The 21,144-nt window shown below is 50.7% G+C and overlaps 1 protein-coding gene across 3 annotated transcripts in view; it reads left to right on the top strand.

The window, feature by feature from the left end:
* The window catches only part of Otud7a (OTU deubiquitinase 7A), a 302,964-nt gene that overhangs the window by 264,209 nt on the left and 17,611 nt on the right, over positions 1–21,144 (top strand). For all 3 annotated transcript variants that reach the window (XM_037198954.1, XM_028872848.2, XM_028872850.2), the window contains exons 8-11: positions 3,839–3,966; positions 4,576–4,691; positions 7,904–8,031; positions 10,026–10,175. In XM_037198954.1, the coding sequence (XP_037054849.1) occupies positions 3,839–3,966; positions 4,576–4,691; positions 7,904–8,031; positions 10,026–10,175 (522 nt within the window). The remainder of the gene's footprint in view (positions 1–3,838; positions 3,967–4,575; positions 4,692–7,903; positions 8,032–10,025; positions 10,176–21,144) is intronic.

Raw genomic sequence — 21,144 nt, 5'->3', positions numbered from 1 at the left:
GCAAAGGCTGCCAAGAAACAGAGTCGATCTTCTCCGGGGACGAGCTCCCTAACAGATTACCCAATCCCAAACTGTCAGTCCCAAACATGTATACATATAAGCAACACTAGGTGAACTCAGCAGGTGGTATCTATACATCTCTATGTGTATATGTACCAATAAAAAAGATTAGAGGCCATGAATTTGAGAAGGAGCTGGGGAGGGAGACAGGAGGAGTTGGAGGGAGGAGACAGTACTCTAATGAAATTCTCCAAAAAACTTTTAAAAATCTCCAAGTTAAAAAAATTAATTTTTTGAATTAGAAATTAAAAAAAAAATTCACTTATCAGCAACTTCCTTGGTTAGGTCTCACTTCTCAAAAGTTCCACAGTTTCTCAAAACTGCCACTTGAGGACCAAACATTCAATCACCTGAACTGGTGGGGAAACTCACATACAGGCGCTGACAGGAATCCCCATTTTGCCTGTTGAATCACTTGCAAGCTTCTACTGTAGTAAGATATCCCGAGACGTGTGTTTTCCAGTGCGGCAGCTGACGGTGCCATGGGCTGTGGAACACCTGAAATGCAGCTGCTTCCAGTGGAAGCACTATGTAATTCTAAAATGCACCTAGACTTTGGAGGCATCATGTGGAAAACAACATAAAATCTTATTATTTATTCTTAATGACTATGGATCACAAATAAAAACTTTAAAAGAAACCACACAGCTAGATTAAGTCACTCAAATACTTTGCATAGCAAACTCTTTGTATCTCAGTAAACTTCCATGTAGGGTTTTACACTTTCACTATCAAGTGCATGTTTATGGAGTTATCCACCACAAAAAGAAAAAAAAAAAAACTAACCATGACAGAGTTGAAAGCAGAAAGAAGGAAGGAGGGAAGGGAGAAAGGAAAGATAAAGAATTCACTCTGCGGCTGACATTACTCATAAGAAAACCAACATGGCTGCACCTCCACCCCACCCCAGCTGAGGACCACTATCAACACCGGCACATATCATCTCCCAGTACTAGAGTCCTACCATGTTCACTCCCAAATCCAACATTTTCTACTCACTTTTTTCAACATCTTTTTATTTTTAATTGACAAATAATTGTACATTTTTTGGAGGGTAGGTATCTTAAATTTTCATTAAGAATTTCCTATGCCTTTCATCTCCAAACTGTGATTTGGTCATTGAGTTGTTATTTTTTAGAGTACTCAATACTGTTTTCCTAGAACTATTCACTTTATTTACATTAAAACAAAAACCTGGAAACCTGGAGAACAGATCGCAAGAGAGGCACTCTCGAATAGACTCTCTCTGCACCCTTGTTGCAAAGGCTCCAGCATGGAGATGCCTTGTCTTTCAAATGCCTCGGGTTACAGAGCCTCCCTCCTCAGCCTCCCTCCTCACCAGCACCTCAATTGAAGGTGTTTTCTCTGTGAGCATGATGGGCTTCTGAGGCCTTCCTCCACCTGCAGGAGAGGTCAGGCCACCGCTGGCCTGGACACAGGCTTGCTGTCCATGCCCTGCAAACAGGGTGCTTGGAACCCACATGTCCTTTATTCCAGTAAAGGTTGTGTACCCCTAATCTGAAAATCCAAAGTCTGAACCTTTTTGAGCATCAGCATGACACCATAAGTGGGAAGTTCCACAACATAAACCTTTGTTTCATGCAAAAATCACCTTAGAATGTAACAGAAATTACCTTTAGGTCTGTGCACAAAGTACATAGGCAACGGCAATGGACTTTATATTTAAACTCACGTTCTATCCCCACGGTGTCTGTGTATGTCAACATCCCCAGATCAAAAGCCCTTCTGACCCAGGCATTTTAGAAAAGTGTCCTCAGCCTGTACTTGCTTTGCATTTGTGCTGACACAGCAAAACTCCATACCTCTAGAACTACCAGAAGCATCCCTGTGACCATGCCCAGTACCGCCAGGAGCACCTGCTGAGCACTCAGTACTGCAGGGAGCACCTGCTGAGCAGGCCTGACACTGAGCAGGATTACTGGGCACAAGTAGGAACAACAGTCACTGGGGCTATAGAGATAGGTTAGTCAGAGCCAGGGCCAGAGTTCGGTTTCCATAGCCTACACTGGGAGCTCACAACCGCCTATTAACTCCAGCTTCAAATGGTCTGGCGCCCTCTTCTGGCCCCTGAGAAAACTGCATGCGCGTGCGTGTGTGCTGTGTGCCTGCCGGTGTGCCTGTGCAAACTCAAATAAAAATAAATCTTTTTAAAAAAAATAAATGACAGTTGTCCTGGAGTCAGGTAGGCAAATATGTTTGAAACAAGGAAACCTTGTGTGAGAAAGACCTTCAAAGACCTATGGAAGCAGAACCTGCTCAGGGAATGCCGGAAAGTGGAGGCAAGCATGTCTGAACATAAGAAGGGAAGATGGGGGTAGTTTCTCTCCATCCATGCTGTAGGAAAAGACAAAAGCCTGAGATGTACTGTGCCCATGGCAGTCTTTGACAATTGCCTGTCTAGAGGTCACAGCCCACAGTCAATTCCAGTCACTCCCTAGAAGCTCCCAGCTCATTTGCAAGCTGTTTCTTCTCTGCCTTGTCCCCTCCACCCTGGCTGGGCCTAACCACCTTTACTTCTTGCCTCTTCTCAAATGCACCAATGCCTGGAGAGCCTTCTGCCTGGTGTGGCAACTCACTCCCTCCTTCACCCATTTGAACCTTTTGTGGACATCTCCATCCACTCACACCATAATGAGTGAGCCTGTCTCGCTGCCTTTACCTGCTTTGTCTCCCCGTGTGTTGTGAACACTGAACATTACATGCTCATTTAATACCTACCTCACTTCTTACTTCCCTACAATATACGCTCACAGACTGTGCCATGAATATTCCCAGCACCTGGGATGGATGGATGCATGCATGCATGGATGGTTGCATGGGTGGATGGATGCGTGCATGCATGTATGCATGCATGGTTGTGTGGATGGATGCATGGATGGGTGGATGAAAGGTGGGTGTGGGTGGGGTGGGAGTAAAGAGGTGGGTGAGTGAGTAGATGAATAGAGGATGAAGAGATGGATAGATACATAGGTGAATGGGTGGGTGGGTGTGTGGATGGATGGATGGATGGATGGATGGATGGTAAAGAGGTGAAAGAGTGAGTTGGTAGCTAGACGGGTTCTCCTTTTCCCCCTGCAGCCATGGCTGTAGCTCATTCCAATGCTCTTCTCATTGACTGGGTTTCTTGACTGCCCCAGCCACCCACAGGATGTACTCGGTGATAGATGGTTCTTCTTTTTAGTCCCTCAGCACCTAGCTCAATGGAGTCCTTCTTCCCAGGAAGCAAGGTCTCTGTAATGCCCTAAACATGTGCAGTGGTACCAACCGACACTGCTGTTCAGAGAGCCCAGATGACCTATGCTAGGACTTCACACATCATCTCTAGTGGGCCTTGGGGAAGCCAGAATCCTATTGGCCATGCAGATGTTGGGCCTTCCATGAGGATATGTCACTGACCTGTCCCCAGAGGCACCCTCTCAACCAAACACAAGACCTCTGGTGAGCATTTGGCCTCTCCAGAAAAACCTGCAGGAGACAGAGGTAGCCTTCAGTCCCAGAGAGAAGCAGCACTCATCCTTTACTTGCTGTTGTTTTGTTAGGACAGGAAGTGCCGCTTCATTCATACACACACACAGCATGGGGATGGGGGAGGGCTGCAAGCCTGTGATGAAACTAAAGAGCTGCCTGACACGGTAGTTCCTTCCTGTGCGCCCATGGGGGAGGTCAGCCTGCTGGGCTGTGACCCTTTGAGTCTCCCCTGGCTCATCTCTTCCTCACGTCCCTTCCTCCTCTGTCCCTCATGACCTCCTGGCTGCAGGAATGTGGGGCTTTCACGACCGGGACCTGGTTTTGCGGAAAGCTCTCTACACCATGATGAGGACAGGTGCTGAGCGGGAAGCCCTGAAGCGGAGGTGGAGATGGCAACAGACACAGCAGAACAAGGAGGTTGGTGCCTGCCTCTGCTCGAGACAGACCCAGCTCAGGAGCAGCCTCTGACTGTGCTATACCAGGGGAGCCCTGTTACAAACCCTCAGCAGGACAGGCGGACAGCAGCACGTTCCTACTCACACCTCCCGTGCTGGTGTGGTTAGGAAAGTGCCTTCCTTCGCTTTAACAGTGCCCCAGCATGGAGAATGATGCATTATGGAGACATGCACTGTTCTGTGATGCTTTGGGCCCCCTCGATCCAGAGGCAAAATCTCAGCAGCGCCTAGCCATGGTGATATTAGCACTTTTCTCCACAAGAAAAATCTGCCGATATTTGGGGTAAAATGGCTTGGTGGCTTCTTAAACTGTGCCTTGGTCAGCCCTAGCCAGGATCGCTCATTCCCACGTATACCCGGGAGTGACCTTGATGATTGGAGGACTCCAAAAGCTCTGAAATCAGGGCCTGGCATGTCTGAAAATACATAACAGTGACCACCAGGGGGCACTAACGGGCGTGTCCAGGCTGGGTCCTGGTGGGGCTGAGTCCCAGCTGGGTGGCTTGGTGGGAGGAGGAGGCGAAGGCAGGCGACAGTGGCTGCCTCCTGAACCAGCTTCCCTTCGCGCCAGTCAGGGCTGGTGTACACTGAGGAGGAATGGGAGCGAGAGTGGACAGAGCTGCTAAAACTGGCCTCCAGCGAGCCTCGCACACACTTCAGCAAGAATGGCAGCGGCACGGGTGGTGGGTGAGTGCTGCCCTGCTCTCCGTGGGTCTCCCAGAGCTCCCGGCCTCTCAGGGCCTCCCAGAGCTTGGGGAGGAGGGGAAGTACCCCTGCATGCTAGCCAGGCAGCAGAAGGCAGGAAGTGTCCGTTATAGAGGAGGCAACGTGGGAGGTAAGGGGAGGCCCAACACAGATACCAAAGCTCCCTGCACACGAGCTGGTGGGAGCCGCCCAGCCCTGTCTCCCTCGGGCTCACCGTGCAAAGAAAACAATAGTAGTTAGGGGCCTCGAGGCAGAGCCAGGCCTGGAGGTGGCCTGTGACAGTGGTCATCGCCACAGCCGTCACTGCACACACAGGACTGTGAAAATACCAGCTGCTCTATATAGACTTCTCCTTGAATCTACTAGTGTGTGTTTCCAAGTCTCGCTGGAAGCAAGAGCCCACCAAACCACCCAGCGCTTCCCAATGGACTCCACGGATATCACGTGTGTTCTTAGCACAAAGGCTTTGCACGCTGTATGCATTCAAGAAGAGCTTGCTCCTGCAGGTCAGCACCAACGTTCCACTGTGGGAATGAAGAACAGGCCAGACCAACAGGCACACTGTGGGACATTTGGCCATGAAATTTCAGAAGGTGCATTCTTTGATTTCTGCTCTTTCGTCCTGAAGGGAAAGTTACCACCCCAGAAAAGGTCTCTGCCTCAGCACAAAGAATGAATATGGACACCAAGATCACAGATCTGCACGTCTCCTGGCCAGCGTCTGGCTCTCAGCACCCCACCACAGTGGGCTGGTGCCCCCCGGGGCCTAGCCCTCTGAGGCTCCAGCTGGAGGATGCGGTTCAACAGAGTCTGCAGTGGCACCACATGGAACGCGCTCCAACCTGAGACTCTTGAGTGCAGAAACCCACAGTTCCTACAGGTTGCTCTTTGCTGTTTTACTGAGATGACATGTCAGCCCCACCAGTCCATCCTGGGTCCAGGCAGGCATAGTTGAAGACTTGTTCCTGAAAACATAGCTCTTGTCTGTTCCACGCCCTCCAAGTCCCGGGTGTTCCTTCCAGTCCAGTGTTTCCTTCACTGCTGAATGCCCACGCTCGCCAAGGAGACCGAATCTCTTCTGGGGAAGCGCAGGTGGGAGAAAAGAGAAGAACAGCAATCAGTATGATAGTGCTTTCTATTGCTATAAGTTACCTGAAACCAGACAGTTCTGAAGGGGGAAAGTGTATTATATCTAGGGACTATGAAAAGGTGCATCCAGTTCTTTTAGTGCTGCTTATCTCAGTTGAATCTCTGGGTGGAGAACCTACAGAGTTCTCTGTTTTGCTCCGGGAAGGTGTGAATAGATGTGCATTCTCATATGCACAGGCACATGGATGCATGTAGAAGCCCCAAGTTAATGCCTGGTGTCTTCCTCATTTGCCCACTTTTTTATTTATTGAGGTACGTTCTCTCACTACATCTGGAGCTTGCCAATTTGCCTAGCCTTAGCTAACCAGCTGGCCCTGGCAATCCCATCTCTGTATCACAAGTGCTAGGATTCCAGGCAGCCTCCATACCTGCCTGCTTTTGTGCCTGGGTTCTGAGGGTCCTAACTCTGGCCCTCATGAGCATAATCCCCGTACCCATCTGCCCAGCCACAGAGAGGACAATAATGTGCACACATGATCCATCTTCTTGTGCCAGGAAACAAGGAAGTGATCCAAAAGAATGACAAGGAGATGTCATAAGGGCACAGTTCAAGCTGAAATAAGCGACTGTGACCAAAGCAAAGCATATCTGAAGATCATAGTATCATAAGTGGATTACAAATCATTTAATAAAAGTATAGACCAGAAATCCACAGTGCTATCAACAAGCTTGTGAAATGGAGATGTGCAGAGGTTCGGAGCTCCCCTGTGGAACACGTGTTGATTACAGTGGTGACCTGAGCAGCTCTGTGAGGAAGAAGAGCCAGTGACCAAGGCCCCACCACTGAGGAAGGACAACCTGCACATCACACCACTTGAGAGGACAGTCCAGGATGACTTGGCAAACCCTAGGCTAACATGGTGAGGTAATGTAGAGACCCAGGCTGAGAAAGTTCCACAAGACACCTGTCCTGTACTCCTCATCATCTCAGAAGAGCCGTGGTTGTGGAAATACTGAGCAGCATTGCAGGCCAAAGGAGACTGAAAAGACCCAGGAGAAAGCAGCTCATGACCCTGAGCTGGGTCCTGCATCTTAAAGGGTTGCTGGGACCACTGTGAGCAGGCCTGGTGACTGGATGTTAGCCCTTCATTTTGACGGCTATGTCCTGGTGTGTCAAACGTGGCCCTGTAAACAAGGAGCACTCTCCCCCCCCCTCAGAGTAGAAGTGGAAAGCTGGAGAATAGCTTCCAGATGGTTCTGTGTGACTTTGTGACTTCTGGCTGCTGCCACATATTTTACTGTTAAGTTCATTGGCCACCATGTAAAAAGGAAAAATAAGGAAGGAAGGAAGGAAGGAAGGAAGGAAGGAAGGAAGGAAGGAAGGAAGGAAGGAAGGAAGGAAGATAAAGAAAGAAGAAACAGATAAGGAAAGAAGAAAGAGAGAAAAAGAAAGAAAACCATAATGTAACATCAAATCTCCCCCAAAGGCATGGTGCATTTCTTGGGATTTGCAGCCTTTGTTGGGAGTGATGGAGGCATTCGGTCAGCACTCTGAACACGGAGCTCTTTCCCAGTCACCCAGGGCCTACAGCCATCCCTGCTCCCTTGATGACTTTGAGGAGCTGATTCCAGAAGCCTCAGGATACTAAAACCCGTAGAGGAGTCCGTCGCCTGCTGCTGTTGAACACTGCCATCACATCCAGGAGACTTACACAAGTTCCCACCATCTAGAGCTCCGGCTCTCTTTCCTTGGAGGGTGGCCCTGTTGTTGAGGGACATCTAGATCAGTCTCCTGCCCCAGTGTCTCACAGTCAGGATGACAGCAGTTCTTGGTGCCTACTCTACCCCCAGGGCTCGGCAGGAGCTTGAACCCAGACTGGGGAGGTTGAGTGTGCAGCTGCCCAGTCAGCCTCTTCCTCCCCCAGGGTAGGATGCAGGCAGCTTTCTCGTGACCTCTTCCCAGGAACTGTTCCTAGAAGGTCCCTCAGGTCCTGGTAGATAGGGCCCAGTGTTTGGGGGTTCTCGGTCCCTACTCAGAGTCCCCGCCTTTCCTGTTCCCCACCCCAGTCTAGTATCATGACGAGATCACTCTGTTTTGTTCCTAGTGTGGACAACTCTGAGGACCCTGTGTATGAAAGCCTGGAAGAGTTCCATGTCTTCGTCCTAGCCCACATACTACGGAGACCCATTGTGGTGGTGGCAGACACCATGCTAAGAGACTCCGGTGGCGAAGGTAGGATCCTCAAGGAGCCATATTTAATGGTGGTCCAGAAAGGGTGGCATCTGCCTGCACACAGGCAGAGTCATCATGTCGCTCTAAGACATACACACAGATAGCATTACTTCATGGGTCTCTTCTTCCTCCAGCACAGCATGACACCAGCAGGTGGCTATGAGAAGTCTTCCCAACCACCGCAGACAACACAGGTCCCTCCCGAAGCCCCAGGCCCTGTTCCAGAGGTTCTGCAGGCTAGAGTATGGGAGAGGAAAGGAAGGAAGGCAGAGTGTGAGGCTCTGGAGGGTGGTGAAGAATTGGGAACTGCAGGGGTAGCCACGCTGCTGCTGTCTGTCCGCAGAGACCCTGGCCCATGCACGACTTCCTCTTGAATGACCCCTCCCTCAGCCCTTCACCCAACCGTCCCCAGAGAGATAAGCACACTGAAGCCCCCAGTGTGGCTAGACAATGTCCCCGTCCAGGTTCAGCCCGAGACAGGGCGTGGACCCTACATGTCATCCCTGAGCCTGAGGCTTCTGGGAGTCCAGGGGGCTGTAGTGAGGATGCCCGAGACTCCACGGGGCTGGCCATGCTCTAAAGAGGCAGAAGAGAGGGAGAGCCAGGAGAGTTATCACCAGATCCCTGCCCTACTCGGCAGACCCCGCTCCCAGCACTTCCCCCATCGTGGTTCACTTTCCACTCTCCTTGGCGGCACCGGTGCAATCCAGTTTGCTCCTGCTGCCGTTTTTTCCTTGTTTGTCACGTCTAAAGATGGCACTGTCCACAACATCTCTTTACTACAGCATGCCAGTCAAGTGACCCTGCGACATGTCACTCAGCTCCACTTAAATTTAAATCTACCCCATAGTAGAAGTCATGGACCTCCCGGAGCCCAGCCAGTCAGGCATCAGCTTCATGCCAGAGAACGACCAGCATGGCCGTGGCTGCCGGGAAGGCAGGGGCTAGCAGAACGTGCATCCTGCCTAGCACTCTCTCTTCCCTGCCGCCCAGCCCCAGAGCCAGCAGCCCTCTGCAGCCTGTCCATGTTCTTCCCCTTACTACAGCCCTCAAAACAGGGTTCTTATGTGGGCAGAATCAGCCTGCCCAGTGCAGACTGAGCTGGGGGGCTGGTGACTAAGAGGTCCTCAGAGACCGTTCTAAAGGTCCCTGCGCCCTGCTCCAAGGAGGGTGAAATTCCCACTCTGAGGCCAAAGGCAATGTTCTTCATGATCAAACCCCAGCTGCTACGGTGGGGGGGGGGTCATTGGCTCAGGGGCTAGACCACTTGCCTAGCTAGCATGCATGAAGCCCTGGTCCCATTCCAGCACTACATAAAATGGGCATGGTGGTACATGCCTGTAATTCCAGCACTCAAGGAGGCCAAGCCAAGAGAACTGGAAGTTCACGACCATCTTCAGCTACATAGTGAGTCAGGGCTACATGAGACCCTATTTCAGTGGGGAATAAAAGAAGGAAAGAAAAGAGTCAGCTACTGCTTGGGGCGGGTGTTCGTGGGCATGGTTTCAGGCTTCTCTTCCCTAGTTCTTCCTAAGAACATGAAGAGGTTGGCATCTCATCACACAAAGACAGCATCTCTACTTCTCATGTTCCACCTGATCTGCAGCTCAGCACCAGAGCTCTCTGGCCAGTCCCTTCTGTTCTGCAGAAGTTGTTTTCAAAATATGCACCAGGCACACTCTCCTGCCCGTGTGTGAACATTGCCAGTGACAGCAGAAGAGAAGGGGCAGCATGGACGTAGGCAAGCCAGTGGGTGACATCGCTGGCCATCTTGGGCAATGGTCTTAGCCCTGACCCTGACACTCTTTTGACAATGGCATGGCTCTCGGGAGCAGGCTACCCAGACAGATCGCCATGGAAACCTTCAGTCCTGACCCTGAGCACTAATTCTGCTCCCCCATTCCCTCCCCCCCCCCCACCAACCCGCCCCTTCCTTCCTCTGGACCCCCTTTCCCACTCTTCCCCTCCACCTCCACCCATGTCTGTGTCCACAGCGTTTGCACCCATCCCATTTGGAGGGATCTACCTGCCCTTGGAGGTGCCTCCCAACAGGTGCCACTGCTCGCCCCTGGTCCTGGCCTACGATCAAGCTCACTTCTCAGCCCTTGTGTCTATGGAACAGAGAGACCAGCAGAGAGAACAAGGTTTGTCCAGCTCCTGGGACAGGATGGGGTAAGGCGGTGTGGAGGGACGGAGGAGGCACTGGAGAAGTGACGTGTGGACAGCTGCCTAGAGCTCATGCACACACACACAGGGAGCAGCCATGGTTTCTGCACAGCCATGCTCGGTAGGCATGCATATGTGTTCACTAGCATATGTGGCATTAGAGACAGTGGTTCATCTAAACCACTTTGGAAATGAGTGGTGCCATTGCCTGTACTTAGCTGTCGGTTTCTGTCACAGGCATATGTAAATCTTCTGTAATTAATTTTAACTGACACATAAAATCATGTGCATTCGTGTTGTGTTTCAGTATACATGCTGTGTAATACTCTAGACAGGGAAAACATATCTACCTCCTCCAACATTTATTACTTCTTAGTTTAAAATGTTCAAAATCCTTGCTTTCTAGCCCTTTGAAATACACGTTGTCTGTGTCCACAGAGGGATTTTTCACTGTAAAGCTAATCATTGCTAATGTTCTGTGTGAACTCTTATATAGAGGCAATCCACCTTAGATGAAGTTGGAAAACAAAATCCCTTCAGAGCAAGTATTGGCAAGCTGTGGCCCACCACTTACTTTGAAAACAGATATATTGGCACACAGCCAGACTCACTGCCTGCCGTTTTCCCTGTGAGTGCTTTGCAATGGGGTAGCAGAGAAAGAGTGTGTGTGGCCTGCTGGCCTCTGATTTGCTAGCACTGTTCATGAAAGGCTTGCCCACTCCTGCCATACACTAGTGAGCTTTTGAACCAAAACGTCAACACTTGGGTTTCCTGGAGAAGCTGTCTCAATGCTGATGGGCTGACCAGCGCCCCCTGCTGCACAGTGCACAATGCAGCTATCCTTAAGACACAGTGGGGCTGAGTCGCCGTGTGCTGTCACTGCTGGCACAGCTCTCTGTGTTAGCTGTGATGGATATGTGAGTGTCTGAGTGGGAAGGACAGGCTTTCGGACTGCCACTCCTATTTTCAATAGAGACTGAGATTTTTCTCAGGAGACTTAAGGTCAAGGAGACGGCATGTGTTTTAGGGTTCCTGCCCTTGAATGTAGTTCTAGGAAACCCCAAGTGGTTGGTTCAGGACTTCCACAAGCAGGAAGCTCGGGGTGACCATCCTGACTCTTTGCACTGAATGTATCAGAGCCTCCACATCCTTCCTCTTCCTGTGAAGAGCTGGCAAGGTGGGGCACAGACAAGTGTCCAGGGCACCCCTTCCTCCACCCGATAGAGCACCCTTCCACATATTGATGGCCAGTCGGCACGTCTGTGGGATGGACTTTGAATCCAGGGAGTGGAAATATCCCTGGCCCTCTCCCCAAAACCCAAATCAAACCCCAGCTCACATGCTGTTGTAGCCAGAAATAGGTCCAGGTAGCCAAGGCAACAGACTGTTCATCACTCTTCCTCATCACCCACTCACTACCTCTGGCCACCAAAAGAGGCTTTTCATCATCAAATCTTGGGAGGAACCTTGCCTTTCCCCATCTCCCTGCTACCAGTGGTGCCTGCCTCCTTTCCTAGGGTTTTGTTTTGCTTCTGTTTTGGCTTGGTCTGAGATGAGGTCTTCTGTTGTCCAGGATGGCCTCCAAACCCCTGGACTCAAGGGATCTTCCTGTTTCAGCTTTCCAAGTTGCTGAAACCATATGCACATGAAGGCCACCACCCTTCGTACTGTAACCCTTATAGAGAAAAAGAAGCCTTCCTCGGGGTGTGGCTTGGGCCAGGATGTGCCTCCTTGTCAAGTGTCCCAAGAGCCCCTGATGTCAGCATCAAGTTCACAGTCTCAGGTCCCCCAGAGGTCTTCCAGCTGCAGCCTCCAGATGCCTTTGTGGTGACTGTAAAGTTCTCTCCAGTGAAATGATAGCTGTGGAAGGTACTGTTGTTGCATCCCTCTAGGAAGTGTGGCAGAGTGGGGGTGTTTCACCCTGAGGGACAAGCTTTTTCCAAAGTCTGGGTTCTGGCCCCAGGGCATAATACAGATAACTCTTGGCTTCTATGGCTGCCTGGTCCCTTCAGAGTCCCTGTGGGTCCTACCTCTAAGGCCACTATGTGCCCAGAACTGCACATTCCGCCTACCAGTCCTCACAGGCCAGGCTAGAGCCCTAGAGAGGATGCAGACTCTGTAGAGGATACACATCCATAGAGGTATTACCAACAGTGGCTCTGCCATCATCCAAGGGAGACACTGAAGAGATGCCTGTGGACATCCTGTATAGCCCAAACCCTGAGTACATTGTCCCTGTGTATGGCCTTCCCCACTGCAGGCACTCACCAGTGTTGTGGGTGGACTTCGGCAGCTTCAGGCACAGCAGCAAAACTAGCTGTGGACTTTACACATAGATTCAGTGGGCTGTGGACCTTAGTAATAGCATGCGGTCAATTTTCTTTCCTTATTAAGTTGAAAACTTTCCCCTTTCTGCTTCAAGGAAGTACTTCCTGGCTTCTCCTTGCGGATCTCAATTCCGTCATTGCTGCTTTGTGCTCTGGGAACCATGGATAAGGGGTGGCGTGCACAAGCACAGAGATCTCTGAACATCAGCCTGACAGCCCCAGTGGCTACTGACAGCAGATAGCTAAAGACAGTGTCTACTGTGTGGGCTCGATGCACAAAGGTGTTGGTAAAACGGTGCTGGTTGGTGATGCTGGTTACCGGCGGAAAAGTCATGGCCCCGGCAGAACCCAATGTTAGTTTTTAGAGCTTTATTAGGAGGGGAAATGGGTGTGGGGAGGGGACCAGGCCTGGTGAGAGAGAAAGATGGGGGAGGGAGCGGAGCAGAGCACAGAGAGGAAACAGGGGGGGGGGTGTCCGTGTCCAACTTTTTAAGGCAGGGATTGCATGACCACAAGGTGGGTTCCTACTTGCCAGAACCTGCTGATGATGTAAGACGCGAGACACAAAACTCCAAGCTGTGCATGTACAGGATCCTAACATTCCAGACTTTTTGCTTATTATAAAAAAGTGAGTGAATAGGAATAGGGGCGTCAATTCTCCCAGAAAAACTGCTTCCAGCTGACTTGGTAGGCGTCAGTTGGCTCTTGAGGGGAATAGGGAGGGGGGAGTCTTCTGAGTTAGACAGGTGTCCTGGGAAGGGGTTGTCCTGCTGCCCTGGAGCTGTCCATCCCTCTTGGCTTGGCACCCTGGCTGCTTTTGTGTCTGACAGGATGCTGGTGAGACACAAAAGGCCTGAAGTAGACCCAACCTCTCCAGATGGATTTAAGCTGGTTTCTGGAGCTTGGGAAAATTTTTGAACATGTTAAGAAGCAGCCGTGAGAAAATTAGTGACCATGGTAGTGTTTAGTACTCTGCTTGTATTGTTTAGTGTTAATGAGAGAGACAGAGAGATTAGGACATGTTTTTAAGCTTTTTCAGAGACAGATTATTTAAGGCACCTGTTTCCTTTACTAGTTTAGCATCCAGGAGACACAGGTGACCAATTGTTGAGAGCATTTAACAGTAGTAGATGGTTATATTAAAGTCTGTTTTTGTAGAGCCCAGATCAAAGTCTGTTTTTGCAGAGCCCAGACACTTTTGGGTCTGGGAGTGTAAATACCTTTTAGCTGTTACAGTTTCTTACTTGATGATCTCTGGACTCCAGTTCTGTGGTGGTCCTGCACCATTAGCTGAGCAGTGAGTTAGAAGAGGGATCTGGGAAGAGAAAAGCTTGTGGTGCATGAGAACTTATTTCTTTGGAATTAGGGACAAGGCAGAGATCAGGGCCCTGTCTGTGTGCATGAGGAAGAGAAAGCAGCACTTCTGACAGGTCTGGAGGGAGGCACATGGAGGGAGCAGTGAAATGAAAGCTCCTACCTTAGCTGGAAATTTTTCCCATTAACTAACCCTGAGAGTACAATTAAGTCTGGTGAGGTGGGTAAGGCTGTCCTCCCTACCCCAACAATAGGGAAATGAGGAGAGGTGAGACCCCCAAACTCCCAGGACCGGGTTAATGGCTCTGTTGTCCAGAAGGAAAGAAATGGATCATTTCCGTGCTGTGTTCTGGGTTCTCTGTGAGCCTGTGGCCAAGCCTAGGTCTGCTGGAGGTCTTTGTCTGTCCCCCTGCCTCTTGGTGCCATCCGGGCAGTCAGCTGACCAGTTGTCTTTCTAGGTAGCACTTTGAACAAGGCTCAATTGATGGCCTGGCCTGGCAGGGCACGCACTAGTCCGTGTGGCCTTTTTTTCCCCCTCACTTAAAACAAGAACTGAACAGCTTTTGGGAGCCAGTGTATGCCAGCACTAGGCAATTTTGTTCTCAGGCTTCTTATCTCTCTCCCCTGATTTACCTTAAGGGCCACAGATGATACTTTTGCCTGATGGGGCAGGAGCCTTGCTCTCCAGATGCTTAAGTTTTAGTCCTATGTCAGGGAGATAGACCTGCCAGGAGGCAGGCTATAAACTGATCTCTGGCTTAAGAGCCATCCTGATAACTGTAAACTTATTTGCATGGATCCTAGCCTGCTTCCAGACCTGTCTGTGCCTCTCGAGGCAGCTTGAGAACGTGGGAGGAGTTAAGGTGAGTTAGGGTGAGAGTTAGCAGAAGCAGCCCACCCAACACTGGAGAGCCCGCCCACTCGTTCAGGAGTTAAGGTGAGGTGAGTTAAAGCCCGCCCACTGCCGGAGAGCAGAAAGTGGAAGTCAGATAGACAGAAATGTTTGCACGTGGCAGGGGGCTGTAGCGGGAGGGAGAAGGGTTCAGAGCTTCAGTAGGAAGCTTGGGGATAAGGTAACTCTTTTCATTTGCCCGTTTGCTGGCAGAAGTTCCTGTGAAGCCATTATGTGGCCAAATTTACTGGTTATCCACCCCTATGTCCCATGGCTGCAGCTGAGAGAGAGAAATAAAAAATTAAAATAACAAACCGGAATCACAGGCTCCTATCTCAAGCATCCCTGAAGCAAGGAGAAGGATCTATGAATCAGCACAAGTTACCCAGATTGTCCTCATGGTAGGGGTAAGGGCTGGGACCTACATACCCAGAAGACCACCTAGGGGGCAGACAGCATCCTATACTTCATAAAGATAGAATGTGTCATGGTACGCAATCTAGGACACCCTCCCAGGGGTCCAGCCCGAGGAATATAGGTCAGACCACAGCCGTGGGAAATGGCAGAGAACTCACGTGTGGTGGGGAGATGCGGTGACAGAGGCAAGCACAGTCTCAACGCAGTACTGGGGTGGTGCGCACATGCATAGCGGGCAGGGCAGTTGCAGGTCCTCGCTTAGGCTTCTGACATTCAGCCCCGGACGCTGAGTGAGCAGAATTTCCTGAGTTCACAGTACCAAATGATAGTTAAGTGGTGCTGCTTACCAGGCAGACAAGTCATGGGCCACTGCAGAACCCAGTGTTAGTTTTTATAGCTTTATTAGGAAGGAAAATGGGTGTGGGGAAGGGACCAGGCCTGGTGAGAGAGAAAGATGGGGGAGGGAGCAGAGCAGAGCAGAGAGCAGAGAAGAAACAGAGAGAGAGTTGGGGGGGATCTGTGTCCGGCTTTTTAAGGCAGTACGTAGTCACCAGCACCCGCTGATGATGTAAGACGCAAGACACAAAACTCCAAGCTGCACATGTACAGGATCCTAACAAAAGGGATGCTTCACACACATGAGGGGTGTGAAGTTTCTTCATATAGCTCAGAACAGTGCACACTTCCATCTTGTGGATTGTTTGTTTCTGGGATTTTTCATGTAATATTTTAAAACATGGTCCAACTATAACGAACTGCAGAAACTTCAGATGCAAGAGCTCCTGCCTCACTATTCATCCCCTGTGCCGGCCGCACACCAACCTGGGCCAGCAGCTGCTGAGCCGCAGAGAACTGGCAGAAGAGCCTCTGCTCCCCCGATGAGCACATTGGCCCTAGGTCCTACATCCTGAGATGCAGGGACAAGAGTCAGCCCCACGGGCACGCACTGGGCAGCACCTCAGCATCCCTCCTTGGACTTCTCTCTGCTTTTTAGGGAAGGGAGCCCAGCAAGCCATGATTCGAGGAAGACATGTGACCAGCATTCAGGACAGGAGTCTAATGGGAAGGGCAGGTAGACAAAGAGGGAGGGCTTGGAACTAGCCAGGGACAAAGGTCGCATGGACAGAAGTGACAAGCTGCTGTTGAATGCTAATGACCTAGCAGAGCTGGCCCATGCATCCAATGTAGTGCAGAGTGACGCTGTGCTGTCCAGAGCAGGGCAGAGCAAGCCTGTGCTGCTCAGAACAGGGCTTGGGACAGCCTCACGCTGTGTGCAGAACCAAATGCCTGTTCTTCCTACACCTGCCTTTTCATTGGGAAGAAAGGCTGCCCTTCCTCAAGGACTTGTAGGGCGGTGCTATGTTTCCAAGAAGCTCCACTGGGAATCGCACTCTCACTAGCAGGGTCCACTCATCCAGGGAGAGGCCCCAATACAGAAATCGGATCTTTACCAACAGGTCTTATCTGGAAACACTAAGCTGGCTGCTAGGCTCTCAGACAGACGAGTGGCTCGTTCTCCTAGTAATCAGCATGTCAGAGGTTCACAGCTGCTGTCCATGGGTGCAGGCTCTACCTAATGGTCACTCACACCCTCTCCAGTTCAAGACTCAAGAGTAAAGTGTGCTTGTCTAGCAGTGGCCCCCAGCAGCTGACTCAGTGGCACAGTCCTCTGCTTCCCACCCTCCCATGCACACACCTTTCTGTCCTGCAGCTAGGGTCTAAATGAGAGCCTCCCAGACGGCTTGAGGGCCTGGGATCACCTGGCCTCCCAAGCCAAGAGTTTAGGCAGCAGTTCAGAGCCTGGCTGTGCTGGACTCTACCCTAGTGTGGCCTGGCTTGAAGGAAGCATGGCACTGCCTGAAAATACCTGTCATCCCTCAAAGATGAGGTTCTGGGGCTAGAGAGGTGACTCAGTGGTTAAGGACACTTGCTGCTCTTGCAGGGGTCCCAGGTTGGTTCATTCCCCAGTTCTGTGTGGCTCACAACCACCTGTAACTCCAGTTCCAGGGAAACTGACACCCTCTTCTGGCCTCTAAGGGCACCAGGCAATCATGAGTTACACATACATACATGTAGGCATTTACAGCAGGCACATAAAATAAAAATAAATCTCTAAAAACGATGAGGTCTCCTGGAGTCACCATACCAGCCCCATCCCTGAGGCCAGGGAGCTTTCCTGTCCTGGTCTCTTTCCCTCACAGTCCTGAGGCCAGGGAGCTTTCCTGTCCTGGTCTCTTTCCCTCACAGTCCACCCCAGCACCAACTGAACATCTTCCCAGTAAATAAATCCCAGCTCATAGTGACCTAGACTAGAAGTATTTGCCTTTGTAATTGCCTTTGTAATGCAGCCCAGAAGCATGCAGCCCTCCACCTGGGGCTTCCAGGGTACCCTAGGACCAGTTTCTGGGTCCCTCTCGTTTGACCATGTAGTTGGGTCTAGGGTGAGAAGTGGGGGCAGACTTCCCAGGATCTATACCCAGGATCATCAAGTCTTGCCAGAATGCAAAATGCTGACTAAGATACCTTTGTGTTGTAAGAGAGCATGGTCCAGATGCAGAGGCGTATGATGGGTAAGCAGGGACGGCAATGATGGACTGGAGGAGCCCAGGATGGCTGCATGCTGGGGATTTCCTCATCATATGGTGGGATGCTCTGGGTCACTGGATCCTGCAGGAACTAATCACTGGAGGGAATGTAGGCCAGATCCTGTGTTCCTCTGGAGATAGGGGCCTCTCTGAACTGAGTACTGTGTCCCTATGGAGTGGAGATGGGGGGACTCTCTGAACTGAGTACTGTGTCCCTATGGAGTGGAGAGAGGGGGACTCTCTGAACTGAGTACTGTGTCCCTATTGAGTGGAGAGAGGGGGACTCTCTGAACTAAGGCACTACTGTTTGTTGTACAGGGATTACGGGGTGAGTGTTATTTCTCCAAAGTTCAGATGTTGACATTCACCCTTGTGTGTCAGAATGTGAGTGTATTTGCAGCTAAGGTCTTTAAAGAGATTAAGACTCCAGTGGTCCCTTACCCAGTACACCTCTGTACAGAGAGGAAATTGTGGTGTCTCATGATGCATGTCTGTGATCTCCAGCACATGGCAACTGAGCAGGAGGACACTTCACCAGTTAGAGAAGCCTGGACTTCGTAGAGAAACTCTCTCAAAAAAGAGAGAGAGAAAGAGAAATTTAGGGTTCACAAGACCATGTGAGGATGCAGAAAGGGTGGCCATTTGCAAGCCAAGGGGAGAAGCTCAGAAGACTGCCCCCTGATGAAGACTTAGATCCCAGAGTGGAGAGAGTTTACCTCTGCTGTTTGAGCCCCAGGCTGTGGTGGTGGTGGTGGTGGTGGTGGTGGTGGTGGTGGTGGTGGTGGTGGTGAAGTGGCCATGGACTTTAATGAGACCAGTTTTTCAAGCAAGTAAGAGTGGTTGAGTTTAGCCAAAAATTCACAATACTATAAAGCCAAGTCACCCATTACCTCTTGGTTTTCGTTCTCTAGAGACCTTGATCTATAGTAGTCCTGGTGCCTCTGGAGGGACCTTCCTCACAGAGGGTGAATTCCAGCTCCAATCCTTCCCTTCCCTGACAGCACCAAGCCACAACATTGTAAGGACCATGAGTGGCTTCTATAAGAGCTTCAAGGAAGCCAGGAGGCACTGCGGTGGTTTGAATGGGAATTTACCATAGGCTCATATGCTTGAATACTTGGTCCTCTGTTGGTGGAACTGTTTGGGAAGGATTAGGAGGTGTGGCCCGTTGTGAGATTCCCGGTATTCTCAATCTATCTCGTGGCTGTGGATCAAGATGTGAGCTCCCAGTTGTCCCTTTGCATCACAGACTCTCACTCTCTGAAACAGTGAGCCAAATCACTCGCTTTCTTTTCTAAGTTGCATTGTTCATGGTGTTTGATCACAGCAACAGAAAAGTCACTGAGACAGGCACCTCCCACTGCGGGCCAGGCAGAGCTTCAGGGTCACTGCAGGGTCCCACTCAAGTCCTAACATGATGGAGGGTTGCTACAGAGGAAGGTGCATGGCCTGAAGCTCTGCTCACTGTGCTGCCCTACCAACACAAGACCTATACAGGAAGAGATACAGCTGTTGGTAAACTGTCCATCATCAGCTCACCCAGTGCTCAGTCATCAGGACAGACCCATGGACCACTAGCCAGCCAGCAGCACCAGTAGGCATGAATCCAATCCAGGGGTCCTCCCTCCTGCTTATGGCTTCTTCAGCATCTTGACTTGATAAATGAATTCCTTGAGAGCCTTCACAGAAGAAATGAGGAAAGCACTCGTTTCCCAGGGCCATGCCACTGTAATGGCTCTCAGGCCTCAGGAGAAGGCCAAGGGGAAGGACATGCTTGGGACTCTGCCACCCTAATATCTCTCACCCTGCTCTCCCAGCTGGGACCCAAGACTTGAGGCGGTAGGATCCTGAGTAAGGCACAGAATGGCCCAGCACATGTCATCACAGCCAGAAGCAGGCATGCTGTCAGACGGCTGCAACTCCTCTTCCCTTCTTGGTGGGAACTCTCCTTGCCTATGTGCAGTGAGCAGGTTTTATGTTACTTTTTTACTATATGAGAAGTTGCTTCATTGCTCCAGTGTAGTTCAGTCAGGGTGGACCGACACCCAAGCTCATCTAGATTAGTCATGGCCACCCAGAAAACCCTGACTATAAGAGACTAGAAGCCACATACCACCTGCCCAAGAAGTGTGTGTAGCTGGGCCAGAACCATTCTAGACACCTAGAGGACCTGGGGTTGATGGGTGAAGTAGTGTTACCCAGTCCAGGCCCTGGACGGGAGCCCAGCAGCCTAATAGGTAGCAATGTGTCCAGCTAGTCAAGCCCTTGTAGGATCTGAGTCTCGTAGGCATGGCTCTGGAAGGTCAAAGATGAAGGAGGTGGGCCCCTGGAAGGTGAGAACCATTCAAACTCATGGAAATCCCTTCTAAAAGGAGGAACTTCTGGGCCCTCGTTAACCAGAGGTTTCTAATTGAGTTCACCACAGTAACTTCCTTGGCCAGTGTCTGCTGTATTCTGATGGCCTGTCACCTACTCAATATGTGTGTTTCCTGGTGCCCCAGTCACCAGATGCAGCTCTGCCACCTGCCACCTGTTACAGCTGAAGGCAATTTTTTAAGTGATACTTGGCAGATTCTTAAAGACCTAAGTCCCCAAGACACCCTATGATAAAAGCCACTAAATGTAGTAACAACAGACCCCTTAAATCTGAGGGATACTCCAGTAGCCTCAAAATGAAATAAAATGTGTTCTAGGCTATAAGTGGACCCCCCCACTCCCCTCCTCCTTTCCCTGAGCAGTGACTGCATGCATCCAATCTCCTGGTACTTAACAATGCATACAGCTTTTCTTCACCTCCTCACACAAGGGCCTCCCCTGTGCTCAGTCTCCTGAAAGAACCCTCAGTCCCCTAATAGCTGCTGCTGCCACCTCCAGCTGTCTCCATCTTGAAGAGCCCTCCCGTCTTCCCCAGGCCAGGCGTGTGACAGAGGAGAAAGAAGACTTGAGGCAAGAGTTGCAGCTGGTAGGGTAGTCCAGCCACAACCAGGCTAAGTGGGAAGGCCTTTGCCAATTCTTCTAGGGCCTTTTACATAGAACACACATATTTTCTTAATAGCTCACACAAATGATGGCCACCTACTTTCTCCACGGGAGTATATGCTGGTCCTTTGGCCTTAAAATACTCTAGTCCCTGGTTCTTCATCAGGCAACAGGAAGCAGGCTGATGTACCATAGGCAAAGCTCTGGTGGGACTCCCTCTCATCTTCAGATGGACTCCAAGGGGAACTCTCTGAGAGCCTAGCACAGGGCATTTCATTATGGCTTCAGAGCAAGTGGCTGAGCTATGAAAACACAATCAAGTGACAAAAGAGCAGATGGCCATGTAGTTCGCTGAGCACAGGACTCAGAAAGAGATTTGGAAGTCATCATCAGCAGGCCCCACTCACAATGCTTCAACTCAGAGTTTTCAACG

Source organism: Peromyscus leucopus, chromosome 1 (genome assembly GCF_004664715.2).
Source record: "Peromyscus leucopus breed LL Stock chromosome 1, UCI_PerLeu_2.1, whole genome shotgun sequence".
Taxonomy (NCBI): Eukaryota; Metazoa; Chordata; class Mammalia; order Rodentia; family Cricetidae; genus Peromyscus; species Peromyscus leucopus.
The sequence above is the reverse complement of the archived record's forward strand: the minus strand, read 5'-3'. Positions and strand labels throughout refer to the sequence as shown.